The sequence below is a fragment of the Natator depressus genome, chromosome 6 (genome assembly GCF_965152275.1).
Source record: "Natator depressus isolate rNatDep1 chromosome 6, rNatDep2.hap1, whole genome shotgun sequence".
In the NCBI taxonomy this organism is placed as follows: Eukaryota; Metazoa; Chordata; order Testudines; family Cheloniidae; genus Natator; species Natator depressus.
Window position 1 is genome coordinate 28,396,191 of NC_134239.1, and position 19,161 is coordinate 28,415,351.

A 19,161-nucleotide genomic window follows, 5' to 3' on the forward strand; every position below is an offset into this window, starting at 1 on the left:
TTAAAAGAAGTCTTTTTGTCTCTAACTGCCTCTTTTACTCTGTTGTTTAGTCATGGTGGCATTTTTTGGTGCTCTTACTGTTTTGTTTTGGTGTGTGTTTTTTTAAATTTGGAGTGTACATTTAGTTTGAGCCTCAGTTATGGTGTCTCCATGAAGTTTGCTGGCATTTCACTCTTTTGACTGTTCCTTTTCATTTCTATTTAACTAGCCTCCTCATTTTTGGGTAGGTTCCCTTTTTGAAGTTAAATGATACTTTAGTGCAGGGATCGGCAACCTTTGGCACCCGGCCCAAAAGGGAAATCCCCTGGCGGGCCGGGACAGTTTGTTTATCTACAGCGTCCGCAGGTTCAATCGATCGCAGCTCCCACATCCTTTGGCCCACGCTGCTTCACGCAGCCCCCATTGGCCTGGAGCGGTGAACCGCGGTCAGTGGGAGCTGCGATCAGCCGAACCTGCGGACGCTGCAGGTAAACAAACTGGCCTGGCCTGCCAGCGGATTTCCCTGATGGGCCGTGTGCCCAAGGTTGCCAATCCCTGCTGCAGTGGGTTTCTTTGATATTTCCCCTTACAAGGATGTTAAATTTAATTACATTATGGTCGCTATTACCAAGCGGTTCAGCCATATTCACCTCTTGGACTAGATCCTGTGCACCACTTAGTACAAAGTCAAGAATTGCCTCTCCCTTTGTGGGTTCCAGGACTAGTTGCTCCAAGAAGCAGCCATTAGGGAGAAGAGGGAAAGACGGAACAGAGCAGAAGGAGAAAGGGAGAACTTAACTAGATGTGTGAAAGAGGGCAAGAGACAACATAAAACAAGAAGAAAATGAGTGCGGGAACATGCCACCAGCAGATGCTCTCACTATTTTCAAATCTAAACTTCTTTCTTAATCTCTTAACCACATCTTCAAAAAAGCATACCTTTTTGGGCCAGCTTATTCCGCCCTGTGGCTCATCTGCCATATTCCACCCCAGAGATGGTTGCATTTCACTGGGGGGGATTGATTCCTACAGTATAGGCAGCTAGAGCAATATGTCCACACTTGTCTCGTGGCTGCACTTGCACATTTCCCATTGAAAGCCCATAGTTAACTTAATAAACTCATTTGGGCTCCTGTAGAATGAAAGGCTTTAAGAGTTCCTTATTATTATTTCATTTTTCATGTGGTTTTTGATCTGCTGTTAAATGGCTTCAGGTTGTTCTGCAACTTCCCTCTACTTGAAAGGACTCTCAGTTCATTTTGATTCTGGCTTTTGTTTCTCTTGACGTTTTCTTTCTTTGCTAGTCATTAGAGATGATCTCAGACAGCAGCCTCAAATTCTAACACCACTAAACTTGAAAGATGGATTGAGACCTCATCTTTGTGCCTATCCTTATTCACTGATAATGCCCACTTCCCTAAATTAAAATTTCTACATCTCCCCAGAGATCACTTGCCATCCCCACTACTGAACCTCTTCCACAGCCTGCGTACTGTGCTGAGGACAATCACCTACTAAGGTAAGTTTGGATGAAGCTAAGTCTGGGTCACTTAGCTTCATCAAAACTGCCACTTCTGGGGTAGCTTAATAGCAAGGAAGGCAGTTTTAAGGATGAGCACAGGTATCTCTGGGTTGTCATCTACCACACCAGCATCTGGCCAAGCATTTGAAGTCTTTCATTTTTGGAGCTAAAAAGGGATTTTTGTTTTTTGTTTGTTTGTTTGTTTTTCCCTTCCAGAAGGGAGGAGGGGATGAGATAGATATTGCTCCAAAAATAGACTGAAGAAAAGTAAGTGGGCACTTTCTATCTATAGGTGCATTTATGTAAGATCCTATATTCAGGGTTCCAGTGTGTCACACAATTCCACAGCTGCAGAATTGTGTTCTAAGTCTGAACTTTAATTTAAAAAGATAAAATCTTTCTAACCCTTTCTGATGACATAGATAGCATGGAAAAGGGAACCAAGTCTAAGCAGATCATGTGATATCTTCCTGTGTTTGCAGAGAGCCTGAAGCAATGGTCCTGAAAGCTATAAACTTCCCCATTCCTCTCAATTAGGGTGTTAACCCTGAAACCCTAAAGGTGGTAGATTAAATCCCAACATTGTTAGTTATTTCAGCACTCATCATTTTAGCAGGAACATCTAACTAATATGCATATGCTGCCATCCCAAGCAGATTCACTGAGTATTGAAAGTCTCAATTGTACCCTACACAACTATCAAAACTTCTAGTTTCCTTCCACCCTCCAACTTTTATGAGGCATTAGGTGTTTTCAGTGCAAAAATGAGCAGAATATTGAAAACTGAAAATGTGAGGACAGTGTCAAATAAACGGAATTTAGTGTCAAAACAAATATGACAGGGGATTCAGCACCTCTGAAAATCAACTCTTTGGTATACATATTGATTCCTTTTTGGGGAACTTTCTTTTTGTCTGCAGCTGAGACAGTAATCAAAGCCTGTTCCAGCCTCTTGTTTAGAATAATTATCATTGTCCTATTTTATTTCTTCTTTAAACCCCCTTGCCCACCTTTATTTTAGGCTCCAACTGAAGCAAAGTGTTGTAGTTAACATTGTAAATTGCGTGAAGGAGTCTTGAGGGAATTCCATTGGCTTTCAGTTAAATATCAAACTGGCTTAAGAATTGCTTTGATGACTTACAGCATAAAGTGATGAACAAATTGGGACATATGGATTTATCCAAGTTGTTTCCAGTGTTTGAACCAAGCTGTCTGATCTTCTGAAGTGGGTCTCTTGGTAGTTTCACATGACAGGCTTACTGAACAAGTGCTTTTGGTTGCTGTGTATGCTAAAATCTGGACTTGCTCCAGAGAGGATTTAAAATATTGAGTCGAGTTCATTTAAGTCAGAGTAAATCCTCCCCTCCCACCCTAAGTTTTACATTTGGGAGGCTCATTTACTCTATTTACTGTGTCACTCTGTCGTCTGACACAGATGCTTTTCAGAACCCTTGTCTGTTTCTCCTGGCCAACATTTTATCCAGCTCCTTGAAGGAGACACCCATGTCAGACTGCTCTGAAGACAGCAGATCTGACCGCAGATCTTCTCTGAAGACAGCAGATCAGAAAGATGCAGTGTGCTCTGGTGAAACGGAATGGAAGCAGCCAATGCCGGATTGTGGCCTGTAGTGTAGAAAAGACTTGGAAAAAGCTGGAGAAGCCGGAGGTCAGTTATCAGCATCAAGGCCACAGTAGAGGTTAGACAGTGCTGCCACTCTTCTCAGTTTTCAGAGTAACAGCCGTGTTAGTCTGTATTCGCAAAAAGAAAAGGAGTACTTGTGGCACCTTAGAGACTAACCAATTTATTTGAGCATAAGCTTTCGTGAGCTACAGCTCACTTCATCGGATGCATACTGTGGAAACTGCCTCTTTACTCTTCTCAGTGTTACCTATTAGATCTTGAAACAATGACCAAGGAGCACAAAGAGCCATGAGAAGAAATGAGTTTCTTGGACAAATCAGACCCATGTATAAACAGCAACAACAGAGCATATCTTACTTAATGGCCGGCCCACTGGGCATAGGACCAGTATAAGGACATTTAATTTAGCTATCTTGAGCTGTGAGATAGTGATTCACCAGTCAAATTCCAAGGGAGACAGGAATGAACCCATTTGCTATGCAAAAAGCTCTCTGTGACACATGAATATGACAGCTTCTGATGCCCCATCCCAAGAAGACCACAATTTTCCCACACCCATTACAGACTGGGGAGAGATTCAAGGTGGCAAGGTTGGTCACTGGCTTACAGGTTAGTTATCCCATTTCCATTCTTCCTCACCTCACTGCATTTGAGGTAAGAGAGAACAACGCAATCTCTAGTTAGTGTCCTTCTAATGCTCCTAGATCCATTCCTAGCACTGATTATTTGCCTCGTTTACCTTTCTCTGTCTGGCTCAGGCTGCTCTTCCATTATGGAAAAATCCTTGCAGTTGCCAACACCTGACAGACATCTGTGTGCTTATTGAACTGAACCTTGTCCCCAGGCATCGCCCCTTGTTACTTGAAGACTTGAAAGGGGTTTCATTAGATTTCAATAGGGATAGTGCCAGTGGCTATCACCTGCATACGGAATTAAGATGCATATGTCCATAAGTGACTGATAGACCACTACAAATAGTGTAAATGTACTGAGTATTCTCTGTTTTATCACAGATTTACCAAGTAGATAGCTGGAGCTCAGTGACCGTGATTTCAACAGGTGGCTGAATTTTGACATCAGAAGATGTAGGCGTCTTGTGTGGGTCTAGGATGTTTATCTAAAACATCAATAATGTTCCTGGCATTAAAATACTGCCAATATGTTCATATTCAGAATGCTTCCTATTATTGGCCATCTCCCTATAGGGCAAATTTTCATTCCCTCCCCCCCCCGAAAGCAGGATAAGTGGCTTGTGTACAGCGTGGGAAGAGCATGAAATCTTTCCATTGACAAACGGGAGTCAAGGCATAATGCAGCCAAGCTGCCACTGCCACTTCAGAGCAGTAGTAGCAGACATGGCCCATTACTCATTTCCTGTGCTGAGGTTTCAGCAAGTAGATCCGTTTAGTTCATGGATCCCCCGTACCTCTTGCTCTCCCCCAAATGTCCTTCCTTCAGCACTGTCACAGAGTGAGCCTCCATGGTATGAAGCATGAATTGGAGTTCCCCCTGCTTGATTTCTCTGGTCTTCTTGGTCTTTCTTTGGCTGCTTTTCAGGCCTTCCAGCTCACAGAAGGGGAAGCAAGGTTTTCTTCTATGTGCTTAGGTCTTAAGGGGAATTTAAACCCAGTCTTCCACTCCGTCCCAGGACACAAGCCCTGATATACACACTGTCTTTATGTTGCTTTATAAGTGCTGTTTTTATTAGGGGTCTACATGTTGCATAAATACAATACACCATTGATCTGAGAAGTATCACAGTCACAGAAACTGGTTTAGGTTTTTGGATTTTACTGATTAAAAATCCCTTTGTAGGATTCCCCAGATATAAAATTCCCATATGTACAATATATTGGATATGAGTAAATGCGTAATGATTGTGTAAGTGTTCACATTTTTATTGGTATAGTACATTTTATTCCATCATTAGAAACACTGTTGTTGGTTTTTTTTGCAGGGGAAGGGATCTTTATTCCCAAAATAAATGGTAAAATCTGACTATAAATGGGGCTGTAGTAATCTCTTGAGCATTAGCATCCATCCACTGGAGAGGGCACAAGGTTCCTGATGAAATGGAAACTAAAGCATGTGTGGCTCGGGAGGGTTTGTATTTCTTCCACAGAAACCACTAATGTAAAAGATGAATGTCAGGCCCTGGGAGTTCCCTGCTGATTTGTACACACTAATATAAGCCCAACACTGTAAGTCTGAAACACTTATCCTCTGAATCATGGCACATATGTTTGTTGCTCCGAGGCATTGTTATCTCACTCATCATTACTATAGCTGTCCTTTAGCATGCAGTCAGGGTTCTAGTACTCTAGAGATTCAGAACACTATATATATTTCTCTTTCTTCTATCTATCTATCTATCTATGCGCTCAGAGAGTGCGCTACAAATACAGGGGGAGCAATAACGAAATCCTCTGGGTATATGGCTTTAGGGCATAAACTGACCACTGATTGGTGAGGTGAAGAAGAAACGTCTCCTATTGGCAGAGGATCTGTTATGGAGTTTCTTGCTGCTTCCTCTAAAAACATCTTTAAGCATCTGGAAGCCAATTTCAGAAGCAGGATAATGGACTAGGTGAACCACTGGTCTGCTCCAGACTGGCAATCCTTTATTTGTAAACTGCAGGGATAGTAGGTTAGATTGTGGCACTAGATGATGCTTTGTCTGTTTTGATATTTCAAGTTGCCTTATAAGCATAGGACTTGTATGCCTCCACCCCAAACCCCGCTTTGCCACCAGCATTTATAATGGTGTTAAATATGTAAAAAAGTGTTTTTAATTTATAAGGGGGTTGCTATGTGAAAGGGGCCACCAGAACAAAAGTTTGAGAATCACTGCTTATAATGGGATTAGACTGTGACTCAAAAATGATTTTTTTGCCAGAGGACTTTGGCAGCAAGCCAAGTCTTATGGTGTCTGAACCTCAATCTGTGTGAACCAGGAAACCAGGAGGATTGTGGACTGCCGCCCAAAACAGCCAAACAAAAATAATAGGTTTTGGAGGAATATCTTTTACTAACATTGCACACAAAAAACTATGTCAAAAGAACCATCAGGTTTCAAAGTCCGGCAAAGTAGTGAGGGAATGCCACAGTTAGGTTGACCGTGCACCCTTAACCATCTCTTTTGTATTCATGCGTTGTAATAGTCTTGTCCAACATCACATAGGTAGTCTGTGGCAGAGCCAGGAATAAAACCCAGGTTTCCCAAGTCTCAGTCCAGTGCCTTAACCCCGACATCCTTTCTGTTTTTGCAGCTCTGTCTCATTCACTGCTCTTTCTGCTCACTGAATGAGGCAGGGGTCCTCTAGAGGAGGGGTTCTCAACCGTTTTCTTTCCGAGGCCCCCTCAACATGCTATAAAAAATCCACAGCCCACCTGTGCCACAACAACTGGTTTTGTGTATATTAAAGCCGGGGCAGAGTTACGGGTATCAAACAGAGCAGTTGACTGGGCCCCACACCACAGGCGGCCCCCACAAAGCGACATTATCCAGGCTTCGGCTTCAACCCCGAGTGATGGGGTTCAGGGCCCTGTGCTTCAGACCCATGCGATAGGGCTTTGGCTTTCCGCCCTGGACCCCAGTGAATCTAATGCTAGCCCTGCTTGGAGGACCCCCTGAAGGGGGCCCTGGGCCCCTGATTGAAAACCACTGCTCTAGAACAAATGGAATGAGACCATGTAATTAAAGACTGTCGTCACCTGGTCAACACACAGATTAGCACTGGGTTAATTAAAGGTGTGCTTTAAAATGGATATAGTTAAATCAGCACAAAAGCTTGCATGGACGCTTACACTGGTTTATATAGGTTTATCTGCATTTGGTACACTTTTTCAAAATTGATTTTAATTAGAGTGGTGTAACTTCTTTGCATAGAAAAGGCTGACCTTAATTCTGGAATTTCCTAACATCTGACTTCTTGACTTTGAAGTCATAATGTTATTTTAACATACATTTTGTATGTAATTTCCTAGGTTTTTATATAGAAAACTGGAAAATAAAAATATCCATTCTCTGGTACCATATTGTCTCCCTACATAAGTTATCAGCAGGGTTTGAATCTAGGACTTTTAGGTGAAATCAATGGGAGTTTTATTAATGTGAGAAATACAAGGCTGTCACTTTCAGATGTGGAGCACCCCTTGCCAGGTGCTGAGCACTCTTAGCTCGAAGTGAAGTCAGTGAGTCGTTAAGTGTGCTAAGAATCTGATAGGAAATTGTCAGCACCTCCCTAACTCCTACTGATTTCAATGGGAGTGACATGCCTAAAAACCTCTGATCTGGGCTCATCTCTTGTTCTCTCAAACAGGCACCATAAGATTCTCACTGTCCTTCACTTGAATAGGAGAAGAACAGCCAGATAAGGGAGAATAAGAAGCTTGTGGCTCTGTCCTCCACTCAGTATTCTGTTTTAGAAGGGAGATAACATGCTTCTATAAAGTCTTATCTTCTGTGTTTAAGGTCAGATCCTCAACTGATGTAGATCCACTGTTCTATTTACTTTAGTGGAGCTGTGGCCAATGGACACCAGCTGAGGATATGTCCCAAAGTTTGCAGTTTTTGGATCTTTAGAAAAATAAATGATGAATGATGATGCATCCTGAAGGAATCTTAGCTTAGCAAACCACGATAGCCCTTTTGTGGCCATTATCCTATGCTGGTGTGCTTGGCTTAGGATTTGTTGCCATGGCTATGGTCTTGGTCACAGGGCAATCTTTGGGCTTGATTCTCTACTAATGTATACCAGTATAAATTAGGAGTAATTTCATTGACGTTAGTGGGCCTGATTTCTTGCTGCTTCACAGCCTGTGAATTCAGTTACACCTATACAAAGTGGGGATAAAATGCTACTACTCTGTGGTTAGACAGTCAGCTGGTGTAAATTGGCATAGCTCCATTGACGCCAATGGCACTGCACCAATAGTAATCAGCTATCAGAGCAAAATCAGACCAGCCTATTTATTACTTTTGCTACACCTAGAGGTTGCTACCAAGATCAAGGTCTGTGTTGTGCTAGGAACTGTACAAATATATAGTAACAGACTGTGTCTGTCTTGACATCTTGCAGTCTAAATAGACAGGACTGGCAATGGGTAAGAGGGGAAACAGGCAGAGAGAGATTAAATGATTTACCCAGCATCATACAGCAGGTGAGTGGCCAGAGCTGGGAACCAAACCCAGGGCTCCTTAGAAAAAAAAATGAAGAAGAAAAGAAAGATGCAGCAATGTAAATGAGAATTTATTAACAACAAAGCCCCAGGTTCCGTTACTACAGAAATAAAAGAAAAATAATTTATCCACCCACGCTTACTTTTTCTGACGAAGGTAAGTGAATACTGCTGTACTAATAGAGTGTGACGCTTGAATCTCGAGCTGCACTTAGGGATGCAGAACTGAGAGGTAACCAACATCTTTACAAAAATAATATTCCTCAAAGCCTCCATTACGGCTGCAGAGTTACACTGCTTTTCATTCCCTGCACATGTAATTTGCATTTGAAGGTCTCTCCAAGCCAACAGTGATGGAGTCAATTGATGAAGCTGATGGACAGCAAGGACAGCAAAGAGGGAAGGAACAATCCCAGAAAGCCTCACCAAGAACTCTGCAGCATGGCTGGGCTGCCTGGTGGAACGGATTAACGACAGGAGGCGGTGTATATTTGTTCGCCCTCTTGCAGATATTGGTAAGGCACTAGCATACTTTATAACTAGCTCAACATGAAACCCTGATTTTTAAAACTGTTCTTGTTGTTAGAGATTTCAGTCATGTATTGTCGTGTAATTCCCAGCTGGTGTCAACTGGCATAGCTGCGTTGAAGTCAGTGCTACAGTCATCTTTACTACAATTACTATGCATCACAGGCCACCCTCGCAACCTTAACTCTGCCCCTCTGCATATGCCAGCCTTCCGTCGCCCCCTTTAACCACCCTTCTGCAAACACCCCTTTGCCAGACTGCCTTCTCCCAACACAGCCAACTGCTATACCAAACATCCATAATGTTGGGGAAGAATAATCTGGTTAAGTGTGCGAACGGGGTGGGGTGGGGATAGAGTTAAGATTGTGGTGCATGGTATGTGATATGGTAATGGTAAGGTTTGTGCTTCTGTGTGGAGGAGTAAAGGGTATGTACATGTAGGTGGCTTAACTCTTCATTTTCTTGTTTTGGGGGGTTGGTGCCAGCCATGTTGTGAGTAGCAATCCTAACTGCTTGAAATGAATTTTTTGTGTGTATTAACATATATATGTGTATATATCTATATGTATATCTGTCTTGATATAGCAAAAGCTTTATACATTTATAAGAGTTGTGTTACTGTGCATTTTATGCATTCTAATAGCCTTCCATTAAGAATTCAAGAATAAAATGTTCTCTCTCTTTATTCTCTTAGCCAGATTTTTGCTGGTGTAAATCAGCGTCACTCTGTTGAGCTCAAGGGAGCTACACTGGTTTACACCAGCTGAGCATCAGGCTCGCTGTCTTTTTATTCTGGTTAAGCTGCAGCATAGAAAATACCTGACTTCTTAAAGTGAAAATGATGATCAACATAAAATCAATGAGAACTAAATTAGTTAATTATGCAGTCTTGAAATGAAAATGAATGTTTGTCTAATGAGGAATGCTTATCATGTATTATCTGATTGATTGCACAGCTTTTCTGCATGATGTTATGGTACAGCGGTTTCGGGACAATCCCAACAGCTCAGAATGCCTTTGACCTGCTGTCCTACTTGCTAACACCATTTGAACAGTTCATCTCAGATCCAGGAGAGGTAAGTTTGCTTGTTTCTCTCTATTGAAGTGCAGGGCTAAGGTCAATAGCCTTGAGTAATCATTTTGGTATCTTCTTGGATTAAATGTATAAAAATATGTACTGTATTAAAACATGGTGATTGCTGTGCTGTGTATCTGCTCTGGAATGGAGAAGAACTTTCTCTGGAAACAAACGTCTGTTGAAGTAGTCTTTAAAAATCCAAGGCCAGATCTTTTTGGCTCTGCTATTAAATCAGAATGAAGACCTTTGCACCTGCTTCACAGAGAAGTAAAAGATTACATAGGGAGCAAGGCAGGGGAAAATCAAGCCCATAAGGTTTACTTCACCATAAGGGAAGGGCTAGAACTCAATTTATGAAGGCAAATAAAATATCTTAGATTCTGCAGTAGCTGATGGAGGCTCACAAGACTCACCAGAACAGTTTACCAACTCAATTCCAGCCCTCGTTTAGAAACATAGCGGGCCAGAATCTGGCCTCGGTTACACCCATGCGTCCCCACTGGAGAAGATGAATGTAACCTATGTAATTTCATTAGAAATGTGTTTTAAATCATGAGCCTCATGATAAATAAAAGTAATTCTCCTGATTATTTTTTTAGAGCATTTTAGGCTGTGTTTACATTAGAAAAATTTGCATTGGCAAAACTATATCTATGAAACCTCCCCAGTGCAAACTCCTAGTGCGTGACACCGCTCTAATGCGGGATTTACACCAGTGTGACTTAATCTGGTGAGTTACCAGTATAATTACATTGGTGTAAATGTCTCTAATGTAGACAGAGCCTTAGGGTGCGTCTGCACTGCAGTCAGAGATGTGATTGCAGCATGGGCTGGTATATTCGCACTAACTTTAGCTAGCATAGCTAAAGCACAGGCTAACAATGAGAGTATGTACCCAGGGTCCCTAGCGTGCTTGTACAGCCCATGCCAATGCATCTTTGCTGATATATTTAGCCATTCTAGCTATACCAAAGCTAGCACAGGCATGTCGACTTGTGCTACAGTCACACAGCCAATTGCCATATAGTCACCTCCGTATGGGGCTACAATGATCAGCACCTTTGAAAATCAGGCAAAAATATTTACCATGTGGGTGTTCGGAGTCATGGTGCATAACTTTTCTAATAGTAGCTGTGCAATGCATATAGGAGATCTGACTGCTTATATCAGGTGCTTAAAGTACAGTGGAGACTGCTTTCGGTGTTCCCTGAACAGTGTTTGTGAACTTGGATATTACCTGGCCTTTCGTTTGTTATAGACAAGTGCTTTTTATATGACTTTTTCTCAGTTGGATTCATTGTGCATAATCAAAACTCCTCCTGCAGCAGGAGGCACTTAAATTATCTGCATGTTATTTGCAGTGTAATTTGTCAATCACAAATTAATTGTTCAGCCCAGAAATGTCCTGACTTACGTGACTTTAAGTAAAAGTAAACATAAAGCAGGTTGAATATGGAGGAATGTGATTCTCAGAATGCAGCATAATGAGACGACAAGTCTGAAAGTACATTCACCTGCAAAAAAGCCCAGCACACCTCTCCAATTTTTGAATAGAAACATTTGGTAGACATACCTGGTCTGTTAAATATGTGTACATAGAGATTTCACTCCATTTAATAAAATCACTAGAAATGACATAGGTAGTGTAATGATGCTTACTCTGTAATATGGTAACATCCTGTTACATAGAAAGATCTGATTACTATATTCCCATATAATGTCTCTCTAACAAAAGCTAACTATTGCAGTGGTTGTTTTGTTTGTGGTATTTACATGGCAAGAATTTGTAAACCTATTAAAACTTCCTAAATAAATAGTTTAAAAAATACTACAAGTTTGCATGCGCACAGATGTTCATGCATATCATTGGTTATTATTTATTACAACACCATTCCCTTGCAAAATAAAGCTTTAAAAGAGTAAAGAGGAAACAATCTGCTAACGTTCAGGAAAGTGACTCTTCAGCATGGATCTCTTTAGCTGTACTTAATGAGCCAATTCTGTAAAAGCCTGGCTTTATTGAAGTCAGTGGGAGTTCTGCCACTTGCTTCAGCGGGGCCAGGATTTCATCTCTGATCTTTTTGCACTTCCGTACTGGGCCAAATCCTGCAGTCCTTATTCAAGCAAAACTCCTTTAGAAGTTAGTGGGAGTTTGGGATTTTGTTCCCATTATTGACTATCATATTGAGTGAAAATCACCCCTGTGCAGAGGGCCAGCATGAGGCCTATGCACTACTTACTGCCAACTTAAGACCTGCAGATAGCACATCGTGCATAGGCATGGATTTCGCTCATGGTGCTGTAAATAGACATAGCACTTTACATAACATGTAAAAAAACCCAAGGTTTCTGGATCATAGAGTTTATGCTAAAGAAACATGGCATTATAAAAAAACTTGTGAAATGAATACCAGGAACAATAAGTAGAGTTTCTCACATGTTCCCTTATGTCCTATCCCTTAATCGCTCTGTGAGTTGTTGTCATTTCTGTTGTTTCACAGGACCTGACCAGAGTTGGAAGCATTGCGATGTTATATTTCCTGCTGTCCTTAGTTTCGATAGGATTGTTACTCATAGGAACTCTGGTAAGCGACTGTATTAGAAATCCAATGTTCTTATTGAACAGTGCTAAATGGATTCACACCCTCTTGCAGTGTGTTCTTACAGGGTGTCTCATTTACTCTGAGTTGTTTGATTTCAAAATAATACCTTTGGGCTATTTCCACATAATTACTGCACACTTTATGTAGCAAAAGTGTGGAGTGCACTTTCCCCTGTTCGGTTTCCTTGATGAATGGTGATTCATCAGATCCCTTTATTTCCTCCACGCGCAGGTGGAGAATGTATTCTTACATTGAACAGGAGGGTGGAGTCCAGCAAAAGAAGGATCTAATCTTACTTCCTTAGCAGTCAATTGCAAAGCACCCATTAACTCCAGTGGCAACGGGAGCTGTCCCATAGCACTGAAGAGATTTGGGGCTGTATGCACCTATATATGTAAGTCAAGGCCCTACCTGCTTAGTAAGATCAATCACGTCCCTACCGTTAACATTCTGTTAGCTCTCAGTCAGCTGGGAACAGAGGGAGAGCACCCTGCCCGTCTCCACTGATGGTGTAGCTGGCATGAAAGCATGGCCGCCTGAAAAATCTAGGAAGAAGTCTTTGTGATTCAGGGGACTCCCGTCACACACCGCAGGGTGCCAAGGCCCTAGTATATTTTTATGTTGGCGATAGGGAATGAAATTCTTGAAAATAGCATTTACAAATATGGAAATGCTGATAGACTATGATCTAGTGCCCTTTCTGTAATATACCTTCTGACTGCCCAGGAGGTAACAACAGTTAACATGCATGTGGTGTGCGTGAGTAAGCATTGTAATGCAGTGTATACCATCGTTAAGTTCACTCTGGGGCAATATACTGCTGAAGGGTTCTGCTTAATGTATCAGGCTGAATGTGCTTTTTAAAAGCATGCAGAAAGCACAGTAAATTAGTGTTAATACCTCCATTATTCTGATCACTAGTGTGGGCAGTAAGGTTAGCCTGGCTGTGTAATTTTCTGCTTTTTTGATGCCGCTGTTCTTTAGCCAGGTGTATTGTGTGATCAAATAATAAACTTCTGACGAGTGGTGCAATTGCACTTATTAAAGTACAAGAATTGGACTTTTCATCTTCTCTATGATCTGTGTGAAGTTAAGGCAGTTTTACAGGGAAACACTCCAAGCTGCATTATGAGGTAAATCAGAATAAGAAGGGTGCGATTTCCCTAGGGAAATGTATCTAACCCGTTTGTAGGTGTGTTAGAACGTTATGGGGCACCTTTATAGTCAAGTCATTTATATCACATGAGTTAACTCTAAGTAAAAGTTCACTATGTGCAAAAATTCTGATCTCATTTTTACTGCTGTAAATCAGGAATAACTCCATTTAAACTTAGAGTTACTCCTGATTTACACCTGTGTGAAGGAGAGCAGAATTTGGCCCAATGCAGTCACTGTAATGTGTTGAAGTAGTTTGGGACTTTTGTGTAACAAAGCAATTTCAAAACAGAGTCTCCTGGTTTACTATAAACTAGATGGGAATCCTACAAGTCTGCTGTGAATAATGGGCAGTGCATGGTTACTGCACGTGGCTGAATTTCACTGTTTGCTCAGAGTACTCCACAAACACAGACAAGTCACAGAGCGGCTCTACCTACTGCAACTCCTTCTCATGCCAGGTCATACGGGTTTTACAGTTTGAACAAATCTGCTGTTACAGGCATTTGCAGAACAGCATCATGGAAATAAAAAGCTTACTTACCAAGAAATGGGAAAATAATGCAAACAGGGGAGCTTGGCAGTGTTCCTAGAACCCCAGCTTGTAGGAAAATGACAGTTTTATCAATCGTTTTTTCTCTATTTCCCCCCAGTCTCCTCTCAAACTAGGCTCTTTCGATTGCTTTTTCTGGTTCTTTAACCATGATCTCTGCCTAGAAGGGATTTGCATAGGACGAAGGCTAGAAGGCGATGTTTTCCAGACATTTTCCAGTGCATTTATGATGAGATTAGTTTTGACCAAAGAAAGAATCCTGCATACTGTTCTCCCGAGAAAGACGGAAAGGGAGAGTGTGATGATCTTTAAAATTCTGGGGCCTGATCCATCCCTGCACTGATGCTAGTGTCAAAGTACAGACAGAGGGGAGGCAACTTATGCACCCCCTATTCAGGGGATGCCCTAATTTATGCCCCTGCTTCACTGGCATAGGCAAGGGTGTCATATTGCCCAAGTGCAGGTCTGCCCCAACATGCCTCCTCTTGCCCTCAATCCAACCTTCCCACCTCTAGCCCACGCTTGCCCTAGAGTACCCCCTGTTTGCTGTGGAGGCAACGAAGATCTGGCAAAGCTGACTGTGCACCTGGCGTACAGGGTCCCTGCACTGGGGGTGTTCCCAGAAGAGTGCACCTCATGTCTGCCCTGTGGCCTCTTTGTAGTAGCACCTCTATAGCGCAACAACAAATTGGGCACCTAGATTCTCTTGAAGCAAGGTTTATTCAGCTCTTCCTTCTCTGCAAGATGGTACATAAACTGAGTGCAGGCTCCTGCGCGTGGGGGGTATCTTACAAATTACACCTTCAAAACTGAGGTCCTGTCTGCTCTGTGTGCACATTAAAGATTGCCTGAAATCCAGAGCCCAGCTCATCCCTATGGAATGTTAGAGTTTATAACTCCAGAAGACGTGTCTTTATTCATTGTGTAAGTTATGACGCCCTTTCCTGGGAATCCTGGCTGTGATGCAATGTTACTGAACACAGTGATTCTCAGCTGTGGACATGGACCAGCTCTAGCCTAATGAGTCGTGACTGGGGCTTTTGTAACTGGTGCTGTAGGCTTCCCTCACTACCTGAGGACTAGATTGTGCCCTGATGCTCACCCCTGCAGAAAAGGCCGGCACAAAAGCCTCTAGAACTTAAAACCAGAGTTACGATTTTCCAAACTGACTTGATGAATTTATCATTTATTAATTTAGTTAAAATTCTATTAATTTTAAATGTAATGTAATTTCCTCCAGTCTCTTCATGATCCTTATTCCCCACATGCCTTTTCAGCCTAGAGGAAAGCACCTTTGTTTCTAAAGCAAGTTCTTGTGTTCCTTTGGGTTTCCAGCCTATTGAACCACTGCAAACTCACCCCTACCTGGTTGGTCAGCTCTGCACAGGAGCCCATCATGCTTAAGAGTTGCCTAGGCCTTGTGCAGGGCCCTCTGCAGAGGTGAATTACAGATGCATGCACACACACACTGCCTCTGTGCAGTGACTGGGCACGTTCATGTTTCCTGTAGTGCCTGCAGCATGCGAACGGCTCCATACAAGTGCCCTGGCAGAGACATCCCAGAGGGGGCAGCGGGACAGGTATGCAGCAGAGAGCAACTGAAAAGTTGTAGCGGTGAGTGGTTTGGGGGACTCAGAGAGGAATTTTGCCTTCCTGAATTGGGCTGGCTCCACATCACCTCCAACATGGGTTTAAGGCACAGCGGAGAGCCCTTAGTGTTAAGCTTGTGACCGTGGAGTTTAGGCTGCTCATTAGCATATGGAGGGCCCCAGCTCCACAAATAGGTTAGAGCATGCACAGTGGCATCAGAGGTGACAGGCACTGGCTGGTACACAGGTACTGTTGTCCAAAGCAGTCCAGAGCCTCTGGTTTAACAGGCTGTGTGACGGGGCTCAGTCACCACGCTGGTGCCCCCTGCTGGCCGTCTTGGGGATTAGTGCCGCAGGTCAGTACACCCTCTTCCAATGGTGCTTCTCTTGCTGTCACGGCTGCCCTCTGACCCGTATCACTCCAGGGCATCCTCTTCATGACACAGCCCTCCAGCTGTGTCACCATCTCTGCTTTCCCCTTGTGGGGTTTAGAACAACTGTCCAGCCACTTCCCCAATGGTGAGTGGGGGGACCAGGACTGCCCACTACTCTGGGTCCCGACCCAGGGTCCCTGTAGATGGCAGCCATGTGTTGCGTCCCCTCCAACTTCTCAGTACATTTTCCTGGGCCACTTCTCCACAGCCCCAGCACCTTCTTTACCTCATGGCCTCAGCATGTCAGTCCTAGCAGTCAGCCAGGAGCTCCGTCTCACTCCCCCGTTCCCTGCCAGCAACTGCTCTGTCCATGGTGGTCGCTTCCATCCACCTGCTAGGAAGCAGTCCTCCCTCCTTACGCTCCAGGCGGTGATAGACCCTGCTCTGTCCTGTGCTTCTTCTTATATGGGCCTGCAGGGCCCAGATTGACTGCCCCAAACAGCCTCTCTCTTATTGGCTGCTTCCCGCACAGCCTCCCTAGGGATCTACTAACCGCCTACATGCCAGTGTGGGGCAGATGCCCCATCACACACCCTCAGCCTCAAGCCTGCAACCCTTGGGGGTAGGGATGCCTCCTGCCCTGCACCTGCTAAGCTGCACCTGCAGGTTGTCCCTCTCTTGCTCTACTCCCCGCAAGAGGAAACAGATATTTTCCTTCTCTTCTTTAGCCTACCGTGCCTGGTCCTTCTGGAACTCTGAGTTCCTCTCCGTTATTTGCGGCCTCCTTGGATCTCTGCAGAGCCTGCTCGGTAGCTACCAGTCTCCCCTATAGCTCTTTTTACCTGCCTCGCAGATCCCCAAGCACCTACTTCTCCAGGGTCTGAGACCCTACCACAGCCTGTTCTGCTTCAGTGCGGTTCCCTTATCTGTTTGGGCCCTTTCTGTCCCAGTCATCTTATCCACTTCCTCCTTATCCCGCCTTGCTGAGTGTGGGAGATGAGTCCCTGCCAAGGACCCATGGGGATTGGCGGAAGGGGGCTGCAGGGACACATGGGGACAGGGCAGATTTGCCTGACTGATTGGAAGAGGCTAGGGGTCAGCCAGGATCTGCACGAGTGAGGCTCCCCAACTCCCTAGCAATCGCCCCCCTCAAAAATGCTACTGTTCTTCAAGTGCTTGCTCATGTCCATTCCATATTAGGTATGTGTGTGCTCGCCACATGCACCAGTGCCAGAAGTTTTTCCCTCAGCAGTATCCGTAGGGAACCGGCTCTGGTGCCATCTGGAGAGGCGCCCCCATGGCGCGGTATAAGGGACACCGCCGGCTCCCCCCACCCTCAGTTCCTTCTTGCTGCTGGTGATGGTGCTGGAACGTCCGCTGCTTCGGGTAGCGCTGTTCCATTCTCTGTTCTTATGAATTTTGAAAACCTGTAATATAGTTCGTAGTTTATTAGTTACCCTTAGTAGTAGTTCTCAAACACTTCATTAGTCCTGAACGGGACTCAGCCAGGGGATGGGGCATGCCCTGGTCCCCAGGCTTTAAGCCCTGCGATCGCTGCAAACGGCCTATGTCCATCAGCGATCCACATACCAGCTGCCCATGGTGCTTAAACGAAGGGCACATAGTGACAGGTGCCATATCGTCAAGTTCTTTAAATCTAGGATGAAGAAGGAGCGCGATATCTGTCTGAAAGCGCTCCTAATGGAGTTGGCACTCACTCCGGCACCAGAGCAGCGGTCCGACTCCGCACCGAGCACTGCGGCCTCTGTACGCAGTGCTCCGCAAGCACCGTCCACGAACCGGCACTGGTCGCCCTCCACGACTCCGGTCAAGAAGCTAAAAAAGACTGTGAGGATCTCCTACCTCCCATAAGAGAAAGGAGAGGGCAGGGGGCAAGCCATGACCTATGCTGGGCAGCTCAACGCCCCCTTCGGGAAGTCAAGCCCCAGCTCACGTTGGGCAGTGCAGCCCATCCCATGCCTTGCCTGCGACTCCGGATAGCGGTGTGGGCCCCTGCCAGCTTCAGGTGCCGTTGATGCCCGAAGCCCTTCAAGCAGCTCAGGAGATCCTGATGCTCCCAGTGCCACCCACACCAGCTCCAGCAGTATCCCGGTCTGGGGGAAAACCCGCTTTGGGACCTATGCGTGTGTCCCCGCCTCAGCAGCACCGTTCCTCATCGAGAGGGGCGTCCCACCATCGTTCGCCTGCCTGCAGCCACCACACTTCAGGACTAGAGAGGCAGGCTCAGTGGGGTCACCAGTTGAGATGTACCTCGCCGGTAGATTGGCACAGACCCTCTGAGACACGCACCACCCGGCAAGAACTCCCGGACTGTCCCCGACTGTCTCCAGGGGCCCGGTACCGATCACGGGACTGATCAAGGATCAGAGATTGCAGATTGCCGGGCCATCGTCGTCCGTCTCCAAGCAGTAGGTCGCTCCTGACAACCGGCCCATATTAGCTCCTGATCCCATTGGACGTCCCGGTACCATTTGAGTAGCATGAGGCATGGATTGCTGGGTGTCCGATGCAGATCTACCAAAAGCCATGGGTCCCCGAGATCCCGAACAAGACGCCCATCTCACTCAGACAGGTTGGCTTCGGGACGCAGTGACCGGCACTGGTTGGAGAAGAGCCACCGCTCCGCCCAATCCTGGTCGCTCAGTACTGACTACTCTGTTTATACCGCCATCTTGGAGCGAGGTTCCCTGCCCACCGGACAAGCCCTGATACCTGCAGGGCTGCCTAGATCATCAACGTTGAAACCTGTCTCATGGCCCCAGGCGGAGTGGCCAGTGCCATGGTACTCGTGGAACCCATCGGGTTCGCCCAGCCTTCCCGGGCTGCCTGATCAGTGTTGGGAGCCTCCGAGAGGCCAGCGGTATCCCATCCCCCTACGGTGCTCAAGCCTTTGGGTGGTAAGACCCCACAGGTCCAGGGGGACCCAGGAGAGCAAG

General features: G+C 44.9%; 1 protein-coding gene across 1 annotated transcript in view; it reads left to right on the top strand.

Annotated features, from left to right (window-relative positions):
* Positions 1-19,161, top strand: part of IGSF22 (immunoglobulin superfamily member 22) — a 197,629-nt gene that overhangs the window by 80,754 nt on the left and 97,714 nt on the right. The window contains 3 exon segments of the mRNA XM_074954876.1: positions 8,658-8,839; positions 9,809-9,928; positions 12,432-12,515. Coding sequence (XP_074810977.1) covers positions 8,658-8,839; positions 9,809-9,928; positions 12,432-12,515 — 386 coding nt within the window.